Source organism: Hemicordylus capensis, chromosome 1 (genome assembly GCF_027244095.1).
Source record: "Hemicordylus capensis ecotype Gifberg chromosome 1, rHemCap1.1.pri, whole genome shotgun sequence".
In the NCBI taxonomy this organism is placed as follows: domain Eukaryota; kingdom Metazoa; phylum Chordata; class Lepidosauria; order Squamata; family Cordylidae; genus Hemicordylus; species Hemicordylus capensis.
This window is the reverse complement of record NC_069657.1, coordinates 455,603,754-455,620,977: the sequence shown is the minus strand read 5'-3', so window position 1 is coordinate 455,620,977 and position 17,224 is coordinate 455,603,754. Positions and strand designations below refer to the sequence as shown.

Below are 17,224 nucleotides of genomic sequence, written 5' to 3'. Positions count from 1 at the left end.
GCATACAAACGGCCATGCACAGATGTTCCTGACTTCGGCATCGCGTGGGTGACACCATATGACCCACCATGGCCTATATGATGTTTTGTCCTGCCAGTTAAAGAAACTCCACCAAATGTAATCTGGCTGCGGGGTGGGGGGAGTTAAACGGTGTCCAATCTCTGTGAGCCATATACCTGCGGCAATGTGATAAACCCAAACGAATCAATCAGCCTTGACTGCCAAAGGGTGTCCAGTTTCTAATTAAACCGCCTGTTACCTCCTAATCCCCAGGTGCAATTAAGGGGTGACAAGGAGGGAGGTTTGCCGGGGTCTGCTCACCTGGCGCTCTTCTTCACACCGAGGTGCTAATGCCCCGGCCTCCAGCTGCAACAGGGCCCTTGGTGTGTCTTGCCACGGATATCCCACTTTTGACAGGAGGTTGCTAATCTCTCCATCTCCCATGCACCTGGGACCTTCCTGGACGCTCTCCCTGTTATTGTTGCTTCAAAAGGTCTGTCCGGAAGGTTGCTGCTTCAGCTCTGAAGATGTGCGTGTCTGCGTGTGTGCATGTGTGTGTGTGTGTGTGGTATAAAAAGGGACTGGGGTTGCAGCGCAGACCTTGCAGAAGCTGAAGGGAGAGAAAGAGAGAGGGAGGTGCCGAGGGAAGAAGGATCAGAGACCACACAGCACAGCCACAGGTAAGAGGGAAGGACACAGCTCTCTCCACTGGGCGCTGTCAAGCCTCCTTGCCTTGCCAGGTAATTTTATTTACAGCTTGCAACAAGTTCCTTGACCTGGCAGCCTTCGGGGAGCAGGAGGGGACACAAGAGCCTCAAGGGAAACCTCCCTCTTCAGCAGGACAAGGAAGTGATGTGTTTCCAGGACAGGGATGCAGAGAGTTCAGTTTAACAGGAGGGGGAATCTCAGAGCAGCCTGGGCATGGAAGAGCAGGCAGTCGGAGGGGTGGGTGGGGCACCCTCAGCCTGCAGCAGGACTGTGCGGGGAAGGAAGTTGGACAAGGAGCCTGCTTTTGCGGTGGCGGAGGAGGAGGAGGGGCTGGAATTTTGGGTCCAGTGGCCACCTCAGTCCTTCAACCTCCAAAGTGCTATGATTCAGGGGGAACCGTCAATGGGCACAATCCACCAGGAGGCTTCCTTGAGCACTTCCCCTTGAAGTGCAACCACCACCATGCTCTTAGCACAGCTCCCTTTCCTTTTCATAGGCAGCAGCAGTGTGCAGGAGAACTTCCCAGCAGAGCACTCCCAAGATGATGTCGCTTAACACCTCTTTCTCATGCAAACAGCCAGGCTCCTTTTCCAACATAAGCTGCCATCCTTCTTCACATGAATGGCAGTGAATGTGGAATCTAAAGCAACTGTTATTCTGGGTTAATTAATTTGGAACTAAAGACGATGACACTTTGTACATTCTCTGAAATGGCTTATTTGCAATTATGCTGCTACCAAGAGATAAAAGTGCATTTATGCCCTCTTACAACTCCCCCTCCCCAGCTTCCAATCTACTTTTAATTGACTATTAAACATTGTCCAGAAAAGGCACTTTTTTCAGATGCATACTTATGGTTGGTATTGTGATTAAGGGGTGGAGTAATCAAACTTTTGCAAGGATGCTTATTTGTTCTGCGGAAACAGTCGCCCCCACAGGTGTGTGAGTGAGAGAAAAGGGGGACACCAGACATGCCAAAGGGGGAAGAAAACGCAGCCTTTAGCAACAGATTTGGGGGAGATTATTGCTGCACTGCTTGCCCTAAAAGTCAGGAGAAGATCCATTCTTCTGGATGTCGCAACCCAAGTTCAGCATCACTTTGAGGGAGATGAAATTCCACGGGGAAGTCCAGTCTCTGAGCGCAGAGATGTCTCCAAATGTACACATTCTGAATGTACAGACGCAAAGGGATAACAGCACGAAGACCCTGGGGGTCAGGGGCGGGGGGGGGGAGAGGCAGGACTGCTCCAGGGCCAAGGACATGGCTAAGATCCAGGGTCCGAACCCACAGCCCTTTGGAAATTTCAACTCAATCATCCCCTCTCTCAAGAATAATCAAGTCTGTTTTAAAAAGTCTCTAGCATGCTAACACGGCCCCTATGGAGGTGGGCTCAGCAGAGAACCAGGGGAGGCCAGGAGCTGCTCACCCCCCACCCTGTGCAGGCGCCTTCACAGATGCACCCCCTTTCTGGAAGCGCTTATGGAGAAGGGAGGTGGCGGGTGAGATTGGGGGCTCTGAGCTGTGCATTGGGGGACCATGCCCCATAGGCCACCCCCCTAATGACGCCCCTGTCCGAGACACCTTAATATCTGGTCAAGACAATCTGGACGCCACTCTTTCCTGCACCAAGAAACCTGGCGCAAGCGGTCAGGCACTTCTCCTGCGCAGCTCTCCCTGAAATTAATGAGAGCTGCTCAAGAGCACGAGAAGCTCTTGTGCAGCCCTGCTCTGTCCAGCCAGGCATGTGCAGGAGAATTGCCCACGGCCTGCCCCCCTTTGGGTTGTCCCCTCTGCCACCCTTAAGGGCATCCCGTCTCGGCTGCCTGAAGTGGCCACTCCATAAAACGCTATAAATAATACTGTATAATGGGCACGCGCACACACACACACACACACACACACACACACACACACACTTCCGTACAACACTCTTTGCCTTTTAATCCTTCATTTGCAATGGCCTATAAAATCAGTGGTTAACAGTGCAGCAAATGGGGAAAAACTAGAAGCACTGCCAGAGTGGCTGAGGATGATGGGAGTTGTAGTCCAGCAACAGCTGAGGACCCAGGGTAGGGGAGCCTGGGGGTAGAGGTGGGCTTCCCTACCTTGAGGTCTTAAGGTGAGTTCCCAGAATCCACATGGGGGAGGTGGACCTGGAGGCGGGGAGAAGGAGGACACCTTGCCTCCGGCCACTGAGTCAGTTCATCTCTGAGGCGAGGTCCAAGTCGGGCTCACCTGCTACTGCCCTCACATGCCTCACGATGCCTTTCTCTCTCCTCAGCCCTTCTCTGAAGATGCTGACTCCCCAGTGGGGCAGCCTTTGGGTCATCCTGGGCGTCCTGCTCTTCCACTCAGTGGGAGGCATCCTTCGCCACTGCCAGGAGAGCGGCTGGTGCCGGGATATGGACACCGAAGCGGAGGTGATGGTAAGTGGCCTCTTCCCAGGAGCAGGTCCTGGAGGCGGCGGTGGGGAGACGCGGGGCCCCCAGTGAACTGGGCTGCTAGCAAACCCAGGGCAGGCAAAAGGGTGGACCTCTTCTCACCATGGAGAAATAGCCTACGGAGGCGGATGTCGCAGGACACGGCTGTGGCAGCCGTCGAGTGAGGTTGCTTCAAAGGGAGACTAGTCCAACGGAGGGCAATCGGTCTGCAATGGCTATGAGCCACGAGAGCTACATGGAACCTCCATGTCCAGAGGAAGCCTATCTCTGAGCACTTGCTGCTGAGGGCATGCAACAGAAGAAGGCAGTGGCCTTCATGCCTGGCTGTTGCTGGATGCCTGGCTAGTTGGGTCTTGAGCCTGATCCTGCAGGGCTCTGCTGCGGTTATCTGCTGCCCAGGCAGCGGCGGCCTCCTGTCCTTACGCGCCGGGGGGGGGGGCACCAAAGGAGGCGCAGCTGCCTCTGCTTCCCGGCCGCAGCTTGGGTGGCTCCTGGCTCCTGTCCTGCCCGACCCGAGAGCTGCGCGGCCTGCAGGCTGGCCGTTTGCCAGGGAGAGCTGCCTGGTCAAGGAATGGCCAGCCTGCCGACAGCGCAGCTCTTGGGCTGGGCAGGAAGAGAGAGAGGAGCCCCCTGAACTGCTGCCGGGAAGCAGAGGCAGCCGCGCCTCCTTTGGCACGCAAACCCCCCACTCCACCCCCCCACCGCTCCGAGCTCATGAAGACAAACTGCTACTGCTGCCTAGGGGACTGTCACACTTAGGGGTGCCATATGCTGGTTTTCCCAATCTGGGTGTCTAATTTGCATATTATGTAAATTGGCCTGAAAATAATTTTGCATACGCCAGTTAGCAGGTGCACTTTACAGTTGATTTGTATTTGCTCTGGATATCTAGCAACAAAAGTGGGGGAAGATATCTTTGCCTGACCATTTTCTTTGACATAACAGCAGTAATCAAACAAACAAAAATACACAGCTTTTTAATTAAGGCTGAAATTCTTTGAGGGAAGATCTGAATGAAACCAATAGTGCTTACTTCTAAGTAGGCATGCATTGAACGTAAAGCCAAGAAAGTTCTTAAACAACACAATGCATAAAAACATAAAAACAGCCCTGCTGGATCAGGCCCAAGGAAGCCCATCTAGTCCAGCATCCTGTTTCGCACAATGGCCCACCAGGTACTGCTGGGAAGCCTACAGGCAGGAGTTCAGGGCATGCCCTCTCATCTCCTGCTGTTACTCCCCTGCAACTGGGACTCAGAGGCATCCCGCCTTGGAGGCTGGAGGTGGCCTGTAGCCCTCCGACTAGTAGCTGTCGATAGACCTCTCCTCCATGAAGTTATCCAAACCCCTCTTAAAGCCATCCAGGTTGTTGGCTGTCACCACATCTTGTGGCAGAGAACTCCAGAAGTTGATTATGCATTGTGTGAAAAAGTACCTCCATTTGCTGGTCCTAAATTTCCTGGCAATCAATTTCATGGAGTGACCCCTGGTTCTAGTGTTATGTGAGAGGGAGCAGAATTTCTCTCTCTCCACTTTCTCCACACCATGCATGATTTTATAGACCTCTATCATGTCTCGCCGCAGTTGTCTTTTTTCTAAACTAAAAAGCCCCAGGTGTTGTAGTCTTGCCTCATAAGAAAGGTGCTCTAGGTCCCTGATCATCTTGGTTGCCCTCTTTTGTACCTTCTCCAGTTCAACAATGTCCTTTTTAAGATGTGGTGACCAGAATTGTATGCAGTACTCCAAGTGTGGTCACACCATAGTTTTGTATAAGGGCATTATAATATTAGCCGTTTTATTTTCAATCCCCTTCCTAATGATCCCTAGCATGGAATTGGCCTTTTTCACAGCTGCCGCACATTGAGTCGACCCTTTCAACAAGCTGTCCACCACAACCCCAAGATCCCTCTCCTGGTCAGTCGCCGACAGCTCAGATCCCATCAGCATATACTTGAAGTTGGGGGTTTTAGTCCCAATCTACATCACTTGACACTTTCCAACATTGACCCACATTTGCCACTTTGTCGCGCATTCCCCCAGTTTGGAGAGATCCTTTTGGAGCTCCTCACAATCCGTTTTGGATTTCACTACCCTAAATAGTTTGGTGTCATCTGCAAATTTGGCCACCTCGCTGCTTACCCCAACGTCTAGGTCATTTATTAACCAATTAAAAATCACCAGTCTAAGTACAGATCCTTCCCTCCATTTTGAAAACTCTCCATTTATACCTACCCTCTGTGTCCTGACTTTCAACCAGTTAGCAATTCACACATGTACTTGTCCGCTTATCCCATGACTGCTAAGTTTCCTCAGCAGTCTTTGATGAGGAACTTTGTCGAAAGCTTTTTGGAAGTCCAGGTAGACTATGTCAACTGGATCACCTTGATCCACACACTTCTTGACACTCTCAAAGAACTCCAAAAGGTTGGTGAGGCAAGATTTACCTTTGCGGAAGCCATGCTGGCTCACTCCCAGCAGGGCCTGTTCTTCTAGGTGCTTTACAATTTTATCCTTGAGGATGCTTTCCATCAATTTGCCTGGAACGGAAGTTAAGCTAACCAGCCTATAATTTCCTGGATCGCCCCTGGATCCCTTTTTGAAAATCAGTGTTACATTTGCTACAGAATGTTGGGGGCAATATGCTAAATCATTGTAAACCGCTTAGAGAGCTTCAGCTATAGAGCGGTATATAAATGTAAGTGCTATTGCTATTGCTATTGCTATTGCTACTTTCCAGTCCTTCAGTACAGAGCCTGATTTCAGGGATAAGTTAAATATTTTAGCAAGGAGGTCGGCAATTTCACATTTGAGTTCTTTGAGGACTCTTGGATGGATGCTGTCTGGCCCTGGCAATTTGCTAGTTTTTAATTTTTTCAGACAGTTTAGAGTGCTGGATTAGGACTGGGGAGACCCGAGTTCAAATCCCCATTCAGCCATGAGACTAGCTGGGTGACTCTGGGCCAGTCAGTTCTCTCTCAGCCTAACCTACTTCACAGGGTTGTTGTGAGGAGAAACTCAAGTATGTAGTACACCGCTCTGGGCTCCTTGGAGGAAGAGCGGGATATAAATGTAAAAATAACAAAAAAAATAACAATAACTTCTATCTGACTCCATCCCTGAAAAGCCTGGTTCAGGAACAGGTATATGCTCAGTATCCTCGGCCGTGAAGTCGGGTGCAAAGAACTCATTTATCTTCTCTGCAACCTCCATATCCTCCTTAATAATCCCTTACACTCCCACATTGTCTAATGGTCCAACCGCCTCCCTGGCAGCTGTCCTGCTTCTGATATATTTAAAGAAGTTTTTGTTCTTCCCCTTGATGCTTTTGGCTAAATGTTCCTCAAACTCTCTTTTTGCATCCCTTATTGTCACCTTGCATTTCTTTTGCCAGAGTTTGTGTTCCTTTCTGTTCTCTTCATTTGGACAGGCCTTCCAATTTTGTTAGGAAGTCTAGTAAACTATCTCTAAATACTGTAAACAGCCAAAAACCCAGTTATGAAGATAGAAAGCCAGCAGGGGAGGGGGCACTTCCCAGTGTATTGTACTAAGTGTCGCATGTATGACTATTTGCTCAATGGGAAGAAATCATGGGTGTGTTCTCGATGCAAGGAGCTCCTGGCTCTCGGGGAACAATTTCATTTTCTCGAGAACAAGGTGGCGGATCTGGAGAAGCTCAGAGAGACAGAGAGGCATGCAGATGAGACCTTCAGGGACGTGGTTGAAGCGTCCCACTCCAAGGCTGATAGCTCCTCTGCTGTCAGGGAGAATGAAGGTCTCGGGCAAGGAGGACATCGGTCTGAGGAAGATGGAAATGCTCCTTCAGAAGGGACCCCTTCCATAAAAGATGAGCCCATATCCTCTCGCACAGGGGATACTCCTCTGGGGGGTGTGGGCCTCCTTGTGGTGTACAATTTGATCATTAGAGGTATAGAGAGATGGGTTTGTGACCCACGTTTTGACCACAAGGTGACTTGCCTGCCTGGTGCGAAGGTTTCAGACATCACGCAGCGTCTAGACAGGCTCCTAGGCAGTGCTGGGGAGGAGACAGCTGTCGTGGTGCACGTTGGCACCAGCGATGTGGGGAAATGTAGTCAGGAGGTCCTGGAAGCCAAATTTAGGCTGATAGGTAGTCGTGTATTGAAGTCCAGTACCCCCAAAGTAGCCTTCTCAGAAATGCTACCTGTTCCACGCGCAGGTACAGTGAGACAAGCAGAGCTGAGGGGTTTCAATGCGTGGATGAGACGTTGGTGCCGGGAGGAGGGGTTAGCACTTAGCAATAGCAATAGCAATAGCACTTACATTTATATACCGTTCTATAGCCTGTTCTTTAGGGAACAGTGACCACAGTGCCATCAAATTCAGCATACGTGTGGGGAGAGAATCACCAAGGAAGTCTAACACAGACATTTTGAATTTCAGAAGAGGAAACTTCTCTAAAATGAGGAGTATGGTGAAAAGGAAGCTGAAAGGGGAAATCAGGAGAGTCACTTCGCTCCAGAGTGCATGGAGTTTACTTAAAACCACAATACTAGAAGCCCAGTTAGACTGTATACCTGTATAAGAAGGAAAGGTACCACTAAGTCTAGGAGGATGCCAGCATGGCTAACAGGTAAAGTCAAGGAAGCCAAAAAGGAGAAGAAGATACACAGCCTGGTAGGCAGGCAGTGATTCACATCAAAAGCAAGCTATCCTCTCAACTGCCTGAAAGAGATCCCCTGCTGATAACAAACAAGGCAACATTCTTCAGGGGATTACTGTACTTCTATTCTATTCTATTCTATTCTATACATTTTATATCCTGCTCTTCCTCCAAGGAGCCCAGAGTGGTATACTACATACTTAAGTTTCTCCTCACAACTACCCTGTGAAGTAGGCCATCCCAGCTTGCCTCCTGTGCTCTTCCTTTCTTAATCCAAGCCCAGCGGTTGAGCAGAAGAGTGACTGCACGTTTTGCTCCATAACTCCACTTCTACAAGGGCTAGAGCTTAGCTTTTTAAAAAAAATGAAAGCTGACATCCGGGCGAATCTGGGTGGGCTATGCAATCCAAGTGAGATGCTTGAACTCCCGGTGAAACCCGGAATTCCCGGGGGCATGGCAACTCTATTCACATTGCACTTGACTCTGGCATCAGGCCAGGGCTGAATGCCAACACCAGGCCTCAGCCCTGGAAAATGGGAAATAATAATAGAGAGAATAATAATAGAGAGCCTTAATAAAAACCCTTTCCAGGTGGGTGCTGGCGGCTTCTTTACCTGTATGCCTTAGGCCAAGGGTTCTCAACCTTGGGTCCCCACAAGTGCTTGGACTACAACTCCCATCCTCCCACTCAACCACTCTCTCTGGAGATGATGGGAGTTGTAGTCCAACCACCTCTGGGGAGCCAAGGCTGAGAACCCTGCCTTAGGTGAAGTTTGTTTGTTTATTAAAATTTTTCTTATATCCCGCCTCCTCCAAAGACTCTAGGCAGTGACGGTTTCTGAACTGGGCTCCATCCCAGGATGGGCCCCAAATTGCGAAGCTTCATTCAGCCGGCTCGATTGTCTGCGAGGAAGGTAAGTTTAACCTGCCTTCCCCGCAGACTGCCCTCTAGTCCTTCTCAGTAATGGCGAGAAGAGGCTCATAAAGTAGACCCCATCCACGGCTCCTGGAAGGATGCTGTGCTGGGGTTGGACAGGGCCAGCTGCTGCTCTCCCCCTGCTAAGCAGAAGAGACCCTCCAGCACTTTAAAAGGTGTCTCTGGGCTCGGCTAGCAGGGGTACACAGCTGAACACAGCGGTGCATTGCCCGTGGATGGAGAGTCCGCAGGCACTCCTCAAACCCAGTTTTGCTGCCGGCCTGGGACCTCGGAATCGGCACAGTCTGTGTCACACGCCCTGGCTAATGTGTTGTGCTCTACTTGGCCAGACCAGGTCGGGCTCATTCTGCTCTGGCACTGGCATCTCTGGAAGAGCTGGGCAGAGCCCTTCCCCAGCCCTGGCGCTGCCCTGGTCCCAGAACTGGAGCAGTGACTGCAGAGCATGGATGCATGCAACGCGTGGGCTGCCCCCCATGGGAGATGGGCATGCGATTGCTGTCCTGCCCTTCCTCCGAGCAGCACAGGGTGGGGCGTGTGGGGTGTGGTGCCTGCCCTGCACTCTCTCCTCAGGACTACCCTGCAAGTTAGGCTAGGCGGAGAGTTGGGCTGTGCTTCTTGCCATTCGCAGTGGGGTTGGAGGCACGTCCTACCCATATTTGGGAGCTGTGTGTGCTCCCATTTCCCGGTTGACTGTGAGTAAAGAGCAAGGCAGGAGAGGGAGGGAGGCACCGTCTGCTAAGCTGCAGCTGGGCTGGGGCTTTTGCTCCTACCTCGTTCGAGACCTGGGCACAGGGACTAAGTCGGGCGAAAAGCCCTCTGGCTCAGCTGCTGCTTAGCAAACCATCCCTTCCTTCCCCTCCTGCTTTGCCATTCCCCTCACACACGGTTGCAGAACGGGCATGTGCCCCGTTCCGAAACGTGGGTAAGACGCCTCTCCTACTCTGGTTGGGATCGTGAGGACCAGCCTAGTGTGTCTGGCACAACGCCGCCCAGTGAGCCTGGGGGCAGAGCACGGATTTGAGCCTGGCTCTCCCTGCTCCGAATCCAACGCTCTGACCTCTAACCGCAGGGGTTTCTGACTTGGGTCCCCTGATGGTGCTGGGCTACAAATCCCACCAGCCTGTGCTCATTCATGGGGGCTGGAGATGAGGGGAGTTGTAGTACACCCTCCAAGGACCCTTCCCAAGGGTGGGAAGCCCTGCTCAGCCCCTCAGACGGAGCACACAGTGTGCCAAGTCCCCGTCTCAAGGGGGAAATGTCTTCTGGCCGCCTTGTCTTTGCCCTGTAGCAGGAGGATGGCATCCGGTGCAAGTGCCCCAAATTATTTTTCGGGGTTCACTTCTGCTGAGAGCTAGCATTTGGTGGAAGGCCCTAGGGTCCTGTCCAGTGGAGACAGGATGGGCGGGTTTGCACCTTGGGTGGATGCTGATCAGACAGCCATTGCCCATGTTGGAAGGGTGGGTCTTCCTTGCTTCATCTCAGGCCATTGAGCCGGAGGCCGGGAAACGGGGTATTTTGAATAGGGCAGCACTGAAAGAGAGCCCCATGGGAAGCTGCATCCATTTTTGCTTATTATTTTATTTTCTGGGAAAGTAAAGCATATAAATAGTAAATGAACCCAAGGGAAGTAACTTGGGGATTTGGGGTAAAATTAGTCTTGATGGTAGCTCAGCTGAAGGGGAAATTGTTTGCGGGAAGGGGTTGGGTTAGGGCAGGGCTCCTCATCTTTGGCCCTCCTGCTGTTAGCCTACAACTCCCATAATCCCTGGCTATTGGCCACTGTGGCCGGGGATTATGGGAGTTGTAGTCCAAGGACATCGGGGGGGGGCAAAGTTGAGCAGGCCTGGGTTAGGGGCTCAGACTGCCCCTCTGCCTTGTGTCCGCTCGGTGATCCTGGGTGACTCTGACAGATCTCCATGGACTCGAACCATTGGTTTCCCACAGAGCACAGCAGGGGCAGATCTGCATGCAAAGAACATGGGCAGCTGGAGTCCCCATTGGGGAGGGGGCCCGCCATGGCTGCCCCACCATTTGCCACCTTTGCCTTGCCCCCCCCCCAATGCCTGCCCACCCTCCATCCTGCCACTGGCCACTGTGGCCCTGCTCACCACTGCAGCTGCCACAGCCGGCCAAGCAAAGCAAGCCAGGCACAGGGTGGTCCCATGAGCTCGCCATCTGGGGCTGGGGGTGGGGTGGGAGCACTGTGGTGGTTAGTGGAGCCACAGCAACCAGCCATGGTGTGTAGGGGGGGAGCAGAAGGGGGAGCTGCAGTGGGACGGCTGGCCACAGCAATGGCGACCAAAACATGAGAGCACGGGGCCACCCCCAACGTTGCTGTGCCACTGGTGCATGGGAACAAAGGAAGCTGCCTTATAGAGTCAGACCTTTGGTTCCCTCTAGTTCAGTATTGTCTACTCTGACAGGCAGCGTCTGTCCAGGGTTTCAGACAAGAGTCTTTCCCGGCCTACCTGGAGATGCCACCAAAGGACTGAACCTGGGACCTTTGGCATGCAAACCAGACATTCCACTATTGAGCTACGGCCTCATCCCTGAAGATGGCATCGATGGATCTCCCATCCAGACACTGGCCACACTAAAACCTGCTTAGTTTCAGCAGAGTGGCTGCATCGTATGCCCTTAGACCATGCTAGTGAAATGCATGTGGGATGCCCACCAGTAGGATGGAGGGAAACAGGATTCCCTGATGTTTGTTCCCAGCATTGGGTATTCTGGGTGATACTGCACTGGAACATGGAAGCTCTGTTTGGCTATAATGGCTGATAGAAGGGGCTTCTACTGATAGAGCAGCGAGGAGGAAGTCGGGGCAAAAGAAACCAAGAAAGTGTGGTGGGAGGTTTGTAGCACTGCCACTTTTGGGAGGAACCATTTACCCCAAGTTGTAGCTCCTACCAGATTGCTCCTTGCCCCAAGGAACTTACAATCTGCACAGCTTGGTAGATAACCAGACTAATGCTGCATTAGTGCAATGGACAAAAATGCACACCCACACAGGAAGGTTGCGATGTTGAGTGGATGCTCAAGGTTGTGCAATCACTTGTGGCCTTGGTCTCATGTCCATGTGTTGTGCTCGCACAAGGTGGGGAGCTTTGCGTCATTCCTTGCACCATAGGTGGAGCAAGGAAGAGGTTTCTCAGTGGGAGGCGTGCCATGGGTTGTGCAAGCATACCCTGTTGCACCAGGGATGCACATGCCTAGAACACAAGCTCCTGGCCCGGTAGAACTAGCCAGTCCAGTGTAATTGCTCTGGTGTCATGTTAGTCTGGACGTCAGCCTGTGGGTTTAGTTTGCTATTTAAGGCCTCAATGAAGGGCCGAGGCATGAGTGGGTCAAGGCTAAGAAGGGATGATTCAGCTGGTCAGGCACTGCAGTTATCGTAAAGTACCGGCAAGTGAGCTGAGATCTAGCAAAGCCAGCAGATGAACTGAGCTGCCTGCGAAACTGGTCTTTGCTGGCAAACACTGTCCCCTGTAACAGGGGTTCCCAGTGGACCAACAAAAGGAAGTATTTTTTCACACAGCACATTTTTTAAAAAACAAAATGAATGTGTTATTAATGTGTTTTTATCTATTATGGTTTTATCTTTTTATGAATTGTAAATATGTTTTATATTTTAATTCTGTACACCGCCTAGAGATTTTTATACTAGGCGGTATATAAATCCAATCGATCAATCAATCAATAACCTATGGAATTCTCTGCCACAGAGAATTAGCTTGGAAAATCCTAGCGTGGGTGGCTTTAAAAGGGGCTTGGACAAATTCATGGAGGACAGGTCTATCGATGGCTACTAATCTTTATGGCTATAGGCCACCTCCAGCCTCAGCAGTAAGATGCTTCTACATACCAGTTGCAGGGGAGCAACAGCGGGAGAGAGGGCAGGCCCTCCCCTCTTGCCTGTGAGCTTCTCCGAGGTATCTGGTGGGCCTCTGGGTGAAACAGGGTGCTGAACTGGATGGGCCTTGGGCCTGATCCAGCAGGGCATGTTCTTATATTGTTGACTACAAATCCCATAATCTCCAGCCAAAGGCCATTGCAGCTGAGGATGCTGGGCATTGTAGTCAACAACGTCTGGAAATCCCTGGTGCAGGGAACACTGCTGGCAACCACTAAGAGGAATTCAGGTGAGGAGAGAGGGAGGGCGGGCCCCCCTCCTTGGAGCTGGCAGGTCTGCTTGGATGCACAGAGGCCCTTGGCGACCTGTAATGTCTCCTGGCCTGTCCCTTTTCCCCATTGCAGGAATGCATCAAGGCCTGCCGAGCGGCCCTCTCCCAAGAGTCACCTGTGAATCCTGGTGAAAGCCACCTGCAGCCTCTCTCCAAGAACGTGCGGAAATACGTCATGAGCCATTTCCGCTGGAACAGGTTTGGGAAGAGCAACAGCAGCGACTTGGGCCCCAAGAGGGAAGATCTCCCCCGAGGCTCCTCCCGGGAAATAGCGCCTGCTTCTTCAGAAGCCCAAGATGTTTGGGAAGGTGACCGGGGGTACCTGGAAAGGCAAGAAGGCAAAAGATCATATGCGATGGAGCACTTCCGGTGGGGGAAGCCCGTAGGCCGGAAGAGGCGACCCATCAAAGTCTACCCCAACGGGGTGGAAGAGGAGTCAGCGGAGAGTGATCCCCAGGAGGTCAGAAGAGACCTTGCCTGGGAATGGGACTACCCTGAATATGAGATCCCCGAGGAAAAGAAGAACAGCGAAGCTGCCATGTTTGAGGAGGAGGCGGAGGAGCCTCCAGAAGAGGCCAAGAAAGATGGCACTGCGTACAAGATGCGCCACTTCCGGTGGAACGCCCCGCCCAAGGACAAGCGTTACGGGGGCTTCATGACATCCGAACAGAGCCATACGCCCCTAGTGACTCTTTTCAGAAACGCCATCATAAAATCGGCCTATAAAAAAGGCCAATAAGAGTGTAGGGCACCCCATGTCCTAGTCGGTCCCCGGCCTAGATTTCTCTGGCACATGATGTTTCATTTAGATACCGTTAAAGATGACAGTTATTTACATTGTTCTTACTTATTATATAATTAAGGAACTCGCTGCTTAGGAGACACTTTCATGTTTGCATTCTGGTTCTGAATGTACAAATGATTGGGTGGGGAGGGGGATGAGCTGTCGTCCATTGCAGACGTCTAAGGCAGAGCAAAGTGGGGTGGGTATCTTTCAGAAGGGCAGAGTATTTTCTTATTTTAAACCAGTTGTACAATACTGTAAATGAAAGGATTAAAGATATAAAATAATAATTGTACTAACGATGATGATAATTACAATAATACATCTTTTGCAAGCTAAACTGGTCTCTGAGGTGTCTTTGGTTGAGTGTGGTGTTATGAGTGCATCATCTTTCCTCCCTTAAGAATGTCTTGTATGTTAGGGGTAAGGGTGAAAACTTAAGACAGTGTTAAAGTCTGAGACAAAATGCTGAATCAAGCATCTGAGCAATGAGATGGGCAGGCTCTAGAGAGAATTAGGGTGTCTTCCAGAGTACTCACAAATCTGCATTTTCAGGTGGATAGTGATACCCCACTTTTCATCCAGTGGCTTACAATTAAAATCCACAAGGAGCTGCCTGTATTAGGGATACATGGAACCATTTCTGGCACTCTCCCCTTCTGGTTCCTGATGGCTGGAGATAAAGTCTAGGATCAGTGCCGGATTTAGACACAAGCTAAGTCAGCTACTGCTTAGCCGCTCATGTTATGAGGGGCTTCTGAATACCGAGTAAAAGACTACATTTCAAGTTTTGCATAATTGGTTGAACAATGAAGGATAGAGGGGAAAAGACGCTAAAACAGACATCATTGTTGTGATAAAACAAAAATATACTTATATGGCTGCACAATTATTTATCATAATATTGAGTTTATAAATCTCTGCAGAAATAATGGTAAGTTATATCAAAATTTCATTAGACCAGGGCACAGTTTTTCAAATCTGAAAATTCAAAACCGAAATTTGATCCAGGGATCCTGCGAACAGTTTTGACCCAATCACGTTTTTTCAACACACTTTTCTTACTGTATTCTGTGATTCAAGAATCAAGGCTAATTTTCAGTCTTTGAGGACAGAAAACACAATAAGGCTATTCACACGGGCATGTGTGAATAGCAGGGAGGGTGGGTGGGGGGAGGCATGATCCAGCTTACCTCACCCCCCCCCCAGATGATTGTTGATGATGTCTTTGGCACGTTGCCGCACGCCCACAGAATCTGCGCTGCACGGAGCAGCACGGATCAACAGAGGCCAGGACTTGTTTCCCTGGCCTCTCGGTGCAGGGTGCACATGCTGTAAGAGCAGTGCATTGGGGGATACCCCCATGAGGTGGGTGCCTTACGCCCCACAATTGCAAGCTGTGTCAGTGGCCATGGGGACAGTGGGCTGGGGAGGGGGCAGCAGTGGTTCCTCTCACCCCCAACGGCCTCCCCCTGAGTAGCCGGTGGCCCAATTTGGGCATTCTCTGGCCTGATTCAGGCCTCTGTGCATGTGCAAGGGCCATTTTTGTGACATCTGCACATGTGCAGAGGCCATTTGCATGCCCACGCAGGTTCAGCATCGAGCCTGGCTCAAACCAAGCAAGTTTGCACAGCTCTACCTTGCAATGTAGAATGCAGATTGCGAAGCAGACCAGAGCACTGAGTGAAGCCCAAGTTAGTCTCAAGGACAGACATGGAGCTCACCTCACAGCAATCACCAAGAAAATATTACAGACAATAGAGAGAGTTGATCTGCCACTGTCCATTTCTTGCCACAACACCATCTCACAAACAGACCACATAACACAAGGAAGGAAGGAAGGAAGGAAAGAAGGAAGGAAGGAAGGAAGGAAGGAAAATTCTGCCTGTGTCCATCTGAGATCCAGCAAAACCAGACAGTGAAAGCAACTAGCAATAGCATAGAAAGCATATTATAAGCAGTGCTTTTAAAAAAAAAAAGTAGAAAAAAACCACAAACTTCCTTGAGAAGAAGTCTTCTCTTCGTGTCTGGATAATAAGCCATGACCTCCAGTTGGCTGGGCCCTGTCTGACAGCCTGCCTGGCTGACTCATATCAGGGCACTAGTCCCACCTGCTCATCATGGGCCATGGTTGGGGGGTGCATGCATGTCTGTGATGCTTGGGGGGGATTAACAGTTACACACAAAAATTAACAATAAACCACAAAAATCAAACCTCCTGCCTTTTCCTCCATGGCCTCCAATTGGTGCTGAGCCTCAGGGCACCAGTTCCTCATCATCCCAGGCCATGGTGATGGGGTGCATGCATGTCTGCATATTTCAGCAGTACTAACAGGCAGACTGTGACACATCTGACTTGCTGGTTGGCCAGGGAAGGGCAAGCTGACAGTGGTGTTACAGTGGGCAGTGGTGACAACCCTGAGTCACTCACCCTCCATGTCCAGCCCAGGATAGCCCAGCTGGGGGAGGCTGGCCTTGAGGAAGACCAGCTGCTCCATCTAGCCAGCATTCAAGTGCAAGCGATGGGGTGTCACCACGTCCCTGGCCATGGAGAACACCCTCTTGCTCTGGACAGTGGTAGGTGGGCATGGGAGGAACCGTCTGGCAACTGGCAGCAAATCCAGACAGACTTGGCGATGCGTTGCCCAAAACTGCATCAGTTCCTGCTCCAGGCCTGCCACCAGCTCCTGCAGGCACTGCAGAAGGGACTGCTTAGCCCCGCTGCAGGGCATGGTGGGCTTCTCCCAAAACCCTGGCAAGGCACCAAGGCACCCCCCTTTTGAAACCCTGGGAAGGCGGAACTACCGGCTGTGTTGGTGCTGCCAGGGACACCATGCTGCTGGCTAGGAAGTGGTGCTGATGCTGCTGGGGGTGGAGTGTGCACTAGAGGGAGGCGCTCTGGCACCCTCCTCCTGGTCCAGACCCAGCCTGCTCTCCTCAGCCTGCTCCCCCTCTTGAACCAGGAGGTCCCTCCACCTGGGCAGCTCACTGGGGTGACGGCGTTGCCCCCTTCATCCTTGGGTCACATCGGCAGGACAAAGCATGCTCTGTCATTTGACCCAAGGTGCTTATTTTATTTTATTTTATTTTATTTTATTTTATTTATTTAAAATATTTCTATACCACCCAAAACTGGCGTCTCTGGGAGGTTTACAATTAAAATCATTTAAATAATCAGGGCCTTTTAATAAGTTGCCAGAGACGGGGAGGCTCTTATTTCAACAGGGAGAGCATTCCAAAGTCCAAGGGCAGCAAAGGAGAAGGCCCGTCCCTGAGCAGCCGCCAGACGAGTTGGTGGCAACTGCAGGCGAACCTCTCCAGCTGGTGGGGCTCATGGTGAAGAAGACGTTCGTTCCCTTAAATACCCAGGGCCTAGGCTGTTTAGGGCTTTATAGGTAATAACCAGCACCTTGTCTTTTGCCAGGAAACGTATCGGTAGCCAGTGTAATTCCTTCAACACAGGAGTAATATAATCTCTGCTAGATGACCCAGAGACCAAGCTGGCTGCCACACTCTGGACCAACTGCAGTT

General features: G+C 51.1%; 1 protein-coding gene across 2 annotated transcripts; it reads left to right on the top strand.

The window, feature by feature from the left end:
- The first annotated feature begins 312 nt into the window (after nt 1–312).
- POMC (proopiomelanocortin) lies at nt 313–14,033 on the top strand. 2 transcript variants are annotated; one of them, XM_053284911.1, is made up of 3 exons: nt 313–493; nt 2,991–3,135; nt 12,983–14,033. In XM_053284911.1, the coding sequence occupies exons 2-3, from the start codon at nt 3,004–3,006 to the stop codon at nt 13,646–13,648; spliced, it is 798 nt and encodes a 265-aa protein (XP_053140886.1). In that variant the 5' UTR covers nt 313–493; nt 2,991–3,003; the 3' UTR covers nt 13,649–14,033. The 2 variants fall into 2 exon arrangements, with proteins under 2 accessions (XP_053140886.1, XP_053140887.1); XM_053284912.1 differs by lacking the exon at nt 313–493 and adding an exon at nt 500–680.
- The last annotated feature ends 3,191 nt before the right edge of the window (nt 14,034–17,224 follow it).

Excerpts from the sequence above, each read along its gene's own strand:
- POMC (XM_053284912.1), top strand. The coding sequence starts at position 550 with ATGTGTGTGTGTGTGTGTGGTATAAAAAGGGACTGGGGTTGCAGCGCA. Across the intron at positions 681-2,990 it reads ACCACACAGCACAGCCACAG|CCCTTCTCTGAAGATGCTGA; the intron begins GTAAGAGGGAAG and ends CTCTCTCCTCAG. Across the intron at positions 3,136-12,982 it reads ACACCGAAGCGGAGGTGATG|GAATGCATCAAGGCCTGCCG; the intron begins GTAAGTGGCCTC and ends TCCCCATTGCAG.